We start from the raw sequence: 12,389 nt of genomic DNA, 5'->3' as shown, positions 1-12,389 counted from the left end.
GTAAACCCCTGGGTTTGAGGGTTGACAAAGGGTCAACCATTTGGAGGAGGCTTAGCTATGCGGGCTAGCGTGTGGCCCAGGCCCCCCTTGTACAGATGGAGATTGGGGAAGTAGGAGAAAAGGGTGGGCTCTGTTCCGAGGAACTTCTTTGTCTTCTTGCCTCAGGAGGCGAATGTTGGGGGTAGTCTTATGTCTGTTTGGGTAAGTAACAGGAAGAAATCCCATCCTTTTACAGCTTATCTGGATGTTGAAACCACAGACCTGCAGCTTGGACGGTTCTAGTTGGTGAGGAACTTTGCATCTAAAGTGCTTAGAGCAAAGAAAGAACGTTTTCTACCCTTTCATGCAACGCTCCACGACACTCCCCGGGTGACCACACAGTGTAGGAGACAGTGTATGGGGCTTTGAGGGTCCCACAGCCTTCAGCTGAACCCCCACTGTAACTTCCTACATGAATCTGAGCAAGGCAGTCACTCTGAGCAAGAGGTCATTCTTTGCCCTTGGTCTCTTGATCTTTATCATGGGAATAAGAATGCTTCCCTACTCTATTCTACCCCTTCCCCATATGCACCCAAATTACTCCTCTTCATCCCTCATCCTTTAACTCAAATGCCACCATCTTGAGTAGATCAGGCACCTCCTGCTAAGCTGGAAGTAACTGCATTCCTCTTTCTTTGCACTTTGTCCTTTTGTATTTGTGTTCTTGATGAATGTCCACTAGCCCCCTGGCTTCCAAGAGCAGGGATCATGTCTCTTGAATTCTCTAGTTGTGTCCTCTCCATCTGGTACACGGCCTGGCATCTGATAGATGCTAAACCTGTGTTTGCCAAATGAGTAAATGAATGTGTGGTTATTGTTAAAATTAGAGATAAAATACACAAGGTGCCTGGCACAGAGTAGGTGCTTAATCAGTGACACTGATGATTTTTCAGTGCAGTCAGCACCTTAATCAGACATTTTATTTTGTTTCTTCATACTCTGTTCATGGGGGAGAATGGGGTGAATCTGGGACAACTACAGTTTGAACCATCCAAGACAAGAAGAAAAAAATGTGGTGTGATAAACTCCTGGCCCAAACAGCCAGGAGCATGACATACTTTCTAAAGGCTTAAGAAGTGAAAGATCCATCATTTGAAAGAGAGAATAAAAAGTGCAGGAGAAAGTTGTATTGGTCCATTGTGCTTGCCCCCCCAACCACTCATACCCCAAGCAGTACACCTTCTTACAAAGCCTCTGGTGAAAGTAATTCCCCACCCAAGTGCTCACACCCACATTGTCACCAGCCGCCCCCTTCCCCTTCACATCTAGGGGACTACTTTATCTGTCTCTTTAATATCATGCAGCCCAAATATTCCCTTGTCAAATATTTCTGGGGCCTACACTTGAAGAAAGAGACGATTTTCATAAATCTGCGAGCAGGACCGTTTTTTTTTTTTTTTAATGTCAAAATAAACCATCTGCTTGTACAACTGTTTCTAATTACTTCCCTGCCTAGACTCTGCACTTGAGGGGTTTGGTACCAGCACCCCGCCCAGAGCGGTGCCGCTGCCCAAATCCTCGCAGGCAGCTCATCACGGCACTTGCGGCTCCGGGTAGAGAGGCCCGACCTGCACGCCCTGGTGTCTGCGTGCCCGTCTGCAGGCGGCCTGCGGGTGGCACCTCTCCCTGCCGCGGCCCCCCGGCTCCCCCACCCCCCCCATCGGGAGCCCCACCCAGCAGGAGCGCAGCTCTTCCGCACAGCCCCGGAGCTCAGCATGCGTCCCGCCGCCTTCAGGAACTTCTTGCTGCTGGCGTCCTCCCTTCTCTTCGCGGGGCTCTCAGCTGTTCCCCAGAGCTTCTCGCCATCTCTGAGGTAAGTCTGGTTTGTTATTCTTTGAGAGGAACCTGCCCTGCTTTGCGTGGCAGGGCTCAAGTCTGCAGGATGGCTGCCCTAAGCCAAGCGCAGTTAGAAAGTTGGACCCGGGATAAACTGTTTTCAACCTGTTCCTATTCCTTTCCGTCTATCTGCACCGTCTGTTGCTTCATGTCTGTCCTTTTACTTTTCCTTCGGGAAAATACCGTGAATAAATATAAATATTTAACTTCTTCCTATTTTAGTAACTACCAGGAGAAACTTCTGCCATGAGACTAAGGTAATCCTTTGTGTACCTGGGGTGTGCTCGTACGCTATAAGGCAGAATATTTCACAGGGTCTGTATTACATTATTGTATTGCATTTTGAAAGAGACTGTGGGACACATAATGATAGCTAAACTTTTTAAAAGTATCGTTTCTAAGCACTGCTCAATGCAAATTTTCATAAAACGGCTGCCCCTGGCCATCAGCTAGCAATGGGACTTTTTAAAGAGTACTGAAAAGTCAGCCAAATGTCATACTTTGCATTCATTTGCATTTAATCTAAATGTGCATATAAGATTCAGTGGCAAGCCACCAAGAGGCAGGGCTGGATCACCTCTGTCCACTTGGAAGGCAGTCCTATTCCTAGGTGCGCAGGTCACCCCTCAGACATTTTGGGTCATGGTCATTTCTCTTGTGGTGGCCCATGGGTGGCCCCCAGAGGAACGTGGAACCTCAAACTTCCTTCCTGTGAAGTTGGACGTCGCCACACAGGGGTGCACTGGGGGGGGAAACGGCGGCTCCGAGTAAATGGGGCAGTGTCTGCTCTTGACCGTGGCCCTGCTGTGGTTTGTCGCCCTTGCAGGAGGGCGACTGGTGCCGCGTGCAGGCTGTCCCGGGCTGAGTCGGAGCGCCGGTGCCGGGCGCCCGGGCAGCCCCCAGGGGGCGCTCTGTGCCACGGCCGCGGCCGGTGCGACTGCGGGGTCTGCATTTGTCACGTGAACGAGCCCGGCGTGTACTTCGGGCCCCTGTGTGAGTGCCACGAGTGGGTGTGCGAGACCTACGACGGGAGCACCTGCGCAGGTAAGGGGCAGCCGGCGCACTGCGGGCGTCCGGGCTTCCGGGGCGCAGTGCCGTCGGGGGTTTCTGCCACTTCCCGGGGAGAGCCTCAGACGGACCTCTGGGAAGTGAGTGCCTTCGCGCAGGGCTTCCTAACGCTCCGCCACTCTGGAATCACGTGCTGCAATACTTTCCTCCGCCCTAGGGTCCAAACTGAAGTAGAAATAATATTGGTTAAGATTCACTCACTTAATGATAACTCTCCTTATTACAGACTAAACCTCCCAACTTTCTCACAAAGGAAGTCAGTCTGGTGGGCTCCTCTACCCCAATCACGAATGTTAGTCGCATTTGCAGAACATAAGCCTGGATTTTCTTTTTACCAAGGAAAAGCAGGAGAATATTATTTTCCCAAATTCCGGGGGCGGGGGGAGCAGGTTGTGTCTTTGATTTGCCTTCTTATTCTTAGGGTATAGTTCACTGATAGCAGTGTGTATCAGAGAACGATAACAAGGAAAAAAGTAAGCAGATCCATACTGACTTAGAAGCGATTGCTGTTGTATTGGTTTAGCTGCTTGAATTTTTCAGCTGCAGTGAAACTTGGTATTTTGTAAGGGTGCAGTAAAAATAAATTCATTTCTCGTGTACATTTTTAAGGAGTGATTGAGGTTGTGATATTGGAATGGGTCAAGATACTTCTTGGTAGAGAACACCCCTCGCCTATAGCAGTTTCACAGGGACGTGCCATTTACTAGGGCCAGACCCTCGGTTGGGTCACTGGGAATGATGCAGGTGCTCCGTTAGTAAAAGGACAACACGATGCATTCCAACCAGGGTTTGGCAAATTTGTAGGGGGAAAAAAATGCACAACTTGTTTTACCCAGGATGTCGTTAAGAATAAGAGTCCAACACTAACAGAGGTGAAGAATGAGTTTATAGCAGAATGGTTTTTCCTGGGCCCCTGGGCCCAGAAATGCATAGTGAGAGTATTTAATATGCACACCGCTTGGCAGTGGAAAGTAATCATGTCAGTAATTTGGAGGGGCACAGGTGCTTCTCTGTGGCTGGTTTACCCTCTAAAGGCTGGGGCTCAACCCTTTAAAAATACTGAACACCACAGCTCGTTATTTTAATGGTGTCCGTCCCACAGGCTGCAGTATTATTAAGGGCAGCCCTTTGGAATGAAAGCTAAGTATTGTCTAATATTTCATTCCAAATCTGACTGTTACCTGGCTTCTCTTGGCTTATACTCCCTCCGGCAGGGTCTCTTCAATATCATGAGTTCCGAACACATTTTTTCAGGGCATTTTTGAGTTGTTCTTTCATTGGAAAAGTAAGAGGTAGGACGCAGTCTTCAGCTGGCGAAACTAGTTATGAGTGCCATCAGATAAAACTTCCCCGTTGAAGAAGCTTATCTGGGTCCTTTCTGTGAAGCTCTGCAGAGGGAATGCTATGGCCTATAGTACTCTTGTTGGTCCCCCATGGAAAGTGATTTGTTGTTTACCCTTAACATCTTAGTCACTGCATTCTTTCCTCCCTGATACAAATGCAGGACTGAATCATGCATGGTTTTGTTTGCATATGTACACATTCCCGTGGAAGGTAAGATGCTTCTCTTTATTTCAAGGCTGAATGAAATAACTGTGTTCGTTTTCCATTCTCCTCTTTGTGACTGATGCCCATCGAGGCCTGCTCCACCGGGCCTGGTGCGGGATCTGCCCCTGCAAATGCTCTGAGATCATTTGCCAGGCCAGTGCGATCTTGCCACACAGCACGGTCATGGGGCTGCCTCAACAACTCGCCTACTTGTTCTGCGCTTCAAATGTAGCTTCTCAATTCTGCCTTCAAGAAAAAGTTCCTATGTTGTAGCTAGTAAGACAGAAACATAGCAGGTTGTCTTCTATGTTTTTATGTGCACCTGGGCCTTTACCTCTGTGGTGTGTTCTAGAAATAGAGTAGCTTTCAGGGACCTCCATACCCCTTCGAGGAAAATAAAACCCTGCTCTGATAGTGTATCATAGAATGGTTAATACTCTGGGCTCTGGGGGAGGATTTCCGGGAGTCAAATCCCAGCCCCACCACGTAACAGCTGTGTGAACTTGGGTGATTACTGAAACTTTCTGAGCCTCGATGTCTTCATCTATAAAATGGGAATAACAACAATACCTACCTTACAGGATTGTTGTGAGCTCTGGCGCATGTAAAACTCTTAGAATAGTGTTTTTCACAAAGTGCTCAATACATATAAATATGTGTATAGGCATATAACATATTATTATAGATGCACAAAGGTGAGCTAGGATGGATGGGTGGATGGATAGATAGATAGATAGATAGATAGATAGATAGATAGATAGATAGCCTAGCTTTGTATTTGTTGGACATTTGATGCAGTGAGAGCAATTTTCTTAATGTAGCCTGGGCCTGTTATTGATCCAAAGCTAAAAAGGTCGAGCAAGGATAGCTATTTTGGCCCAGCGTCAGAGCAGCTCTATTAGATACACCATGCCCTTTTAAAGTTGGGATAAGAATCCATTGGGATTCTTATACTGTGAATCATAAGAAAGATACTTGTTTTAGTTTGAGCCTGGTCGAAAGTGATTACATTTATATTAATGTATAACTAATGTATAATCCAGTGTCTACTTGTTCATGGCACATGAATCTTCCTTGGACTTTTATAGTGTAAAGGTCTGGCCCAGAGATTATTCCTGTGTGTGGGGTGGTCAAATGAGAAGTAAACTAATTTGGGTGGAATATTTCTTTGAGAAGAGTACAGTGTTTGGTTACAGAAGAACAAACTTTCAGCTAATATTGCAAGGCATCCCTGAATAACCCCCTTAACAGGTATGATTATACTTAAATAAAATATTGTGTTCTTTTAAGATCTTTTCTAATCACTTTTGAAATATATCACTTAAAAGAGTTTCAGTTTTGGGCGCCTGAGTGGCTCAGTTGGTTAAGCGACTGCCTTCGGCTCAGGTCATGATCCTGGAGTCCCGGGATCGAGTCCCGCATCGGGCTCCCTGCTCGGCAGGGAGTCTGCTTCTCCCTCTGACCCTCTTCCCTCTCATGCTCTCTGTCTCTCATTCTCTCTGTCTCAAATAAATAAATAAAATCTTAAAAAAAAAAAAGAGTTTCAGTTTTAGTGACTAGGAAGAGCTAATTGAATTAAACTTAGCAAATACTTATGAGGTGCTCTATATTTACTAGACTCTCTGCTGTTGAAGGGGTATAAAGAGGAAGACAATATGACAACTTCCCATTGAGTAGGGAGATGAAAATACCAAATACCTATAATGCAATGCAGAATATCATTTCTACAAATTTCTATGAGAGTTTTATTGAGGCAGGAATTAAATATTGTGGCTAAAGTTCTTGAGAAAGAGGTAGCCTTTGACATAAATCTTTATGCATAGGGAGTTTTTTAGTCCAAAACGTGGACTGTTGGAATTCTGAGGGAAGAAAAATCCAAGCAGTGGTTTAGAGGCAGAAAGGCATGTGGTGAGTGTGTTTGGGGACCAGTGAAGTATTCTAGGTTTGGCCTGGCTGGATCTTAGGGCTGTGGGGAAAGTAGTTGTAGATATTTTGAGTTACAGTTGCACACATTGTTGAGAGCTCTGAACTTGAATGAGAAGTTTGTGCTTATCAGAGCCATGGAGTGGTTTGAACATGGGAGCTTTGATTAGTACTCTGACTCATGAAAAGTGACAGGGTAGGGTGCTGGAGGGCAGGGGAGGTTGGGGTAGACACTTGATGGGGATGAGCTCAGTTTAGAGACTATTTCAATTCTAGCCCATGGGAGAAAGTAAGATAGAACAATGATGAATTTTAAAGACTGTTGAAGATACAATCAACATGCTTTAGAACCCAAGGATGAGTAAGATGGTCAATCAGTGACTGGGCATATGAGAGAACTGATAGAGTAAGAGTCAGGAGAAAGAACCAGATAACTCCTAATCAGTGGCTAAGACTCTTTACTAAGGAAAGAAAAATGCTTATTTTTAATCTAAATTGCTATAAAATGAAGAATTATCAGTAGCAGAATGAGTCTGGACTTGACTGGCAGCGGATCCAGGACTAGATGGATCACGTCTGAACTGTTAACTTGGGTTCAATTGCTTATATCCTTAACCTTGAGCCAGTCATCTGACTTCTCTGAAACTTAGATTCTTTTTTTTGTAACATCTTTATGGATATAAAGAACCTTGTGTCCTGCATTGTATTATTCAGAATAATTTTTATGTTTATGTATAAATACATTTAATATCCATGTAATTATGCATTTATACATTTATTCAGACTATGTATAAAACATCCTTATAAACATTGATTTATGTACATAAACATACACAATATACAAATAATTAAAATACATGGAAACACCCCTAATATATAAATATTAACAATTTTTTTCTTGCAGATATTTTTGACTTTTACACTGCTAAATAAATAGTATGAGAATTGCATGTGATTATTCATGAAAACTGGACTTTCTGGCTCTTTATAGTCTGTCTTAGGACTGATCTGCTTTTCCTCACAGTTGTGTTTTTCTTGAATAGTTGAGTAATTCCCTCCAAGCCTATTTTGTGGAATCACTCTTCGGTTTTTCCTTTCTTAGTTATTTTCCATTTTGCACCTTCTCTGCCTTCCTTCAAACCATATTCTAACTTACTTGCCCCCTCCTTTAACTCTGTCCAGCTCCCCTTGGTACTTCCCATTCTTGCTTCTTCTTTATATCCCCTCTGCACCCCTGTGTGGGGCACCACACACGTAAGAGCACTGTCTGTTCTTTAACACCCCGTCCAGTAAACGATTGTGTTGAACAGACTCACTGCAGTTTCCACATTGCTTCCATTTATGTGTTTTCATCATGGTCTTAACATGTCCATAGTTTTGGAGAACATACTCAGGAGTTCCCTACCACTAGCTCACTCCCTTCATGCGGGCCTCTTTTTTTTTTGTGAGTTCTACACTCTTAAGCTTATCCATTTTGGATAAATACACCCTCTCTTACCTCAAGTGACACATAAAAATTAAAGATTTTCATCTTCACTTTCTCTCAACTGTACTGCTTTATTCGGACCCAATACTCTGCCGTTCTACTGTAGAGACTGAGATACCTTGTCCTTGGACTTGGTCATCCCCACACCTTGATAATCTAGAAGAGCGTATTTATAACATTAGGGTGTTTAGATCAAATAGTGTCAATGTGAGAGGTTCAGTGGTTATTTTTCAAGTAGAATTTCCCCAGAAAGAGAAGGGAACATCTGAGAGCAAACTTACTTGTTACAAATTTTAAATTTGCAAAGTAAAAACCTCTTTCATAGGGTTCTTGGAAGGTTTCCATATATTTTGAGACATGATGACATCCCATGTCTCTTAGTATCATAACCCCAAAAAGCTGCTCAGCTTTCTGGGCCTCAGACATAGGTTGGGAAATCTGACCTTTGAAGTAGTCATGTAATTAGATTGGGTCCAACCATAAGGAAGATGTGGTATATATATACACAATGGAATATTATGCAGCCATCAAAAAACCCCCGAAATCTTGCCATTTGCAACGATGTGGATGGAACTAGAGGGTATTATGCTAAGCGAAATAAGTCAATCAGAGAAAGACATGTATCATATGATCTCACCGATATGAGGAATTCTTAATCTCAGGAAACAAACTGAGAGTTGCTGGAGTGGTGGGGGGGGGGGGAGGGATGGTGTGGCTGGGTGATAGACATTGGGGAGGGTATTTGCTATGGTGAACGCTGTGAATTGTGTAAGACTGATGAATCACAGACCTGTACCTCTGAAACAAATAATACATTATATGTTAAAAAAAAAAAAAAGAAGATAGTAGGAAGGGAAAAATGAAGGGGGGGAGATCGGAGGGGGAGATGAACCATGAGAGACTATGGACTCTGAGAAACAAACTGAGGGTTCTAGAGGGGAAGGGGTGGGGGCTGGGCTCACCTGATGATGGGTATTAAAGAGGGCACATATTGAATGGAGCACTGGGTGTTATACGCAAACAGTGAATCATGGAACACTACATCAAAAACTAATGTTGTAATGTATGGTGATTAACATAACATAATAAAATAAAATAAAATAAAAAGATTGGATCCAACCAGACAATCCAGAATAATCTTTCCATTTTAAGATCTGTAATCTTAATCACATTGGCAAGGTCCCTTTTGCCATGTAAACTATTTACAGGTTCCAGGAACAAGGATATGGACATCTCTGGGGGCCCTTAGTCTTCCTACCATACTCATCCTTCTGGGAAGTGCAAGAAGAATGCTACAGTGTATGAATGGCAAGAGAGAGCGGTTCCAACCCCCCTTAGTACCTGGCTGTTCTTACACTTCATCTAGGATGCAAGTACTGAGTCTTTTTCTTCTTTCCACAGTTCATCTTCATGTTCTAATTTCCCTGCCCCCAGTCTTTCCCACACCAGTGCTGATAAGGAACTCCAAGCTTCTGGTCCAGATTATGAAGAGTGACTGATAGCCCAGCAGTTGCCTACGTTCAATGCCTGACATTATCACTTGCCAACTCTGGAGCTCTGGGCAAGTTACTCAAATGTTTGCTGCTCCTGTTTCCTTATTTATGAAATGGGCTAATAATATTATCAACGGGGATAATAATTATGCTAAAACACATGAGTGATTAGTTAGTCACTGGAGTTATATACTTACTTATGTCAGAGGCTCCTCTTCTACCCTAGGTCCTAAGATATTAACTACCAAAGAAATTATTTTCTTTCCACATTATATCTTCCTCTGGGTTTAAGCCTATGTTCATCTTTCCTCCTTTGATGATCAGTGAAATTTTGGAACTATCTCCCTTCAGACAACATGCCTGCTCCATAGTGGGTCATGTTCCAGCTTGCTGGATGTCTAAGATTTTGACCCTAGTTTCTGTCTTTGTCTCAGGAACTTGACTTTTGTGTTCTTGTCCCTGAAATCTTCACTCTGATTTATGGTTCTAGAGCCATACCCTAAACAGTGTGTGAATAGTATTTGAATCTGGAATTTTTAGTCATTTTCTTTACTGGAAACCCTAAGATTTCTGCACATTTGCAGAGTTTAACACTCAGTGCTTTGCTGCTGCTGATTCTTACCTCCACTGGGCTGTTCCTTCATCTCCTCCAAAGCATTGATCTCAAGTGGGTTGATCCCAGAACCCACTTCTTCAACTTACAAAAATGGGAAAAGCAACACAATGCATAACAAAATCAAAATAACTCACCTTCGCAGAGTTGTTGAGTATTCAGTAAACATTACTGAATGTTCTGGAGACACTGGAGATGGGGTAATTTAATCACAGATATGTAAACAACTTAAGATTGAATAGTAATCATTCTGGTTCTTAAATCTCCCAGTTTTTTCAACCACTCCTCCTTCTTAGAGCTACGTGTGGACATGGATGAAATTCTGAGTCAAGAGTTGTAAGCGGAGGTGTAGGCGAACTCAAAAGGAGCTGACTCTCAGGACGGTATTTGTTTTGCCCATCTGCCCTTCCCCCTTCCTGTACCTAGTTCCAGCAGCCCCTGTGGATCCAGAGAAGAACATGGCAGCCACCTATGAGGATGGCAGGAATCCTGGCTTTTGGAGAGGCCATGGAGCTGCCACCCCAGTCCTGGACTGCCTGCTTCTGGACTGCTTTTGCACATAAAAATAATAAACTTTTGCTTCAGCCCCTGTTATTTGGGGGTTTTCTGGCAGCTAAATGTAACCCTATCTGAAACAACAGTTTTATTAAAAAAAGTTCAAGTCTATTAAAATTGGGCAAGAGTAGCATTTGTATAGGGGTTGAGAGCTTGAGCTCATGACACCAGTAGGGCTGGGTTCCATGCTGCTTTACCTGCTATGTGAACTCCAGCAGTTTTGGTAAATCCCGTAAGACTCAGTTTGTTCATCTCTAAAATGGGATATAATGAACACCCTGAGGAGAGTTACTGAAAAATTTAAGTGAGAAAATACGCATGATGTGTCTAATAAAAGAGCTGATGTAACTGTTACTCTCAATGGGAGCTGTTATTACCATTATTAACCTAGAATCTCTAAGGGGATTATGCTAAGGCAAAAGAGACTATGTCTTTGCTTTAAGTGTATTTACTAGTAATTGAATGACCAGTAATGGATGTGTAGTCCCTGTACCTGTTTATATATTCAGCATATAATGCTTTTTTGCCTAGCTGTTTTTATGGGGGCATTATTTCTATGAGAAGATGTAATTTTTTCAAAATCTGGTTGCCAGAAATTCAATTACCAGAGAGAACACACATGGTTTATGTATTTAAATATTTTTTAAATTATACATTTATTTATCTGTATTTAAAATTTATTAAACCATCACACATGTCCGCTACAAAAACTCAAACAATACGTAAACGCATAGATAAAAGCACAGTGAGGTTGCATTTTATGCAGAGAAGAGATTCTACATCAGCCCCAATTCAGACATTTGAAGTTTAAACGTTACCCTGACAAATCTCCGAGGAAGGCTGTGTGTTCAAGTTAATTACTCCATCCCTCAGTCTAGCATGGTAAATACTAGTAAATGAGTGTTTATTCAATGGCTGTTTCCGTGTTTACTCCATTTTTGGTTTTTGGCTGGATCTGAGAGGAGTCGTAGCTGGATCATTCTTTTGGGGGCCCTCAGCTCACTAGGAGACGCACAGCAAGAACATCAGCCCATGGAAGTCCCATCTCTTTCACAGTCCCTCTTCTTTCACAAGCCCCACCGGGGGCTTCCACTCATTGAATGGAAGGACAGAATCTCTACACTATTTAAATCATTATTCCACCTTCCTTTATTGCCAAGTATTTACCTTCAATGCCTAAGCACATATAATTGAGTTCAGGTGAGTTAAGTATGTGTGTGCTGTGAATCCTCCTTAGTCTGGTCTTCAGCATAACCTCTGGAGGTAATCAATGTAAGCGTAGGGTGTATACTTGCCTGTTTTCCCGTGGTTATGTACACGCGTGTGTTGTAAACATGTGAACGCACACTCTCCCAGGTCTGTTTCTTTCCCTCTTTTGCTTTTTGTCCCCTTAAAAATTTATCACAGCTCTCATTCTAGCTTAATAATATATACGATTAAGAATTTTAATAGGTATATGATGTCCTGTAGTAGGGATATATTGCTTTATTAAATGATTTGCCCATTAGTGAACATCCTGATTGCTTCCAGTTTTTGTTATTGTTGTTTTATTTTTTGATATAGGAGGGCTTTAAGCAGTATTTTCAAACTCCAATTTAAAATTGTGCACAGACCTTTGTACACGTGTATGTGCACACAGCTCTGTATCTCCCTTGTTCTTGCGTGGACACACAGACATTTCCACTAAGAAGAGTGAGCTGGGTCCCCAGGTACACGTGAGGGAGTCGTCAGTCAACAGAACTGTTAATAAAAGTGTCTTCATACATTGCTAGTCTTGGCAAAGGGAAACTTCAAATCAGGTAGAACTGGGAGATCTGAAACCTTTGTC

At 43.0% G+C, this 12,389-nt stretch overlaps 1 protein-coding gene across 3 annotated transcripts in view; it reads left to right on the top strand.

The window, feature by feature from the left end:
* Window positions 1–1,558: 1,558 nt before the first annotated feature.
* Window positions 1,559–12,389, top strand: part of ITGBL1 (integrin subunit beta like 1) — a 201,624-nt gene continuing 190,793 nt past the window's right edge. For all 3 annotated transcript variants that reach the window (XM_044913134.1, XM_021695983.2, XM_021695982.2), the window contains exons 1-2: window positions 1,559–1,852; window positions 2,702–2,919. In XM_044913134.1, the coding sequence (XP_044769069.1) occupies window positions 1,755–1,852; window positions 2,702–2,919 (316 nt within the window). In that variant the 5' untranslated portion in view covers window positions 1,559–1,754. The remainder of the gene's footprint in view (window positions 1,853–2,701; window positions 2,920–12,389) is intronic.

This window comes from Neomonachus schauinslandi, chromosome 3, assembly GCF_002201575.2.
Source record: "Neomonachus schauinslandi chromosome 3, ASM220157v2, whole genome shotgun sequence".
Classification (NCBI taxonomy): Eukaryota; Metazoa; Chordata; class Mammalia; order Carnivora; family Phocidae; genus Neomonachus; species Neomonachus schauinslandi.
The sequence above is the reverse complement of the archived record's forward strand: the minus strand, read 5'-3'. Positions and strand labels throughout refer to the sequence as shown.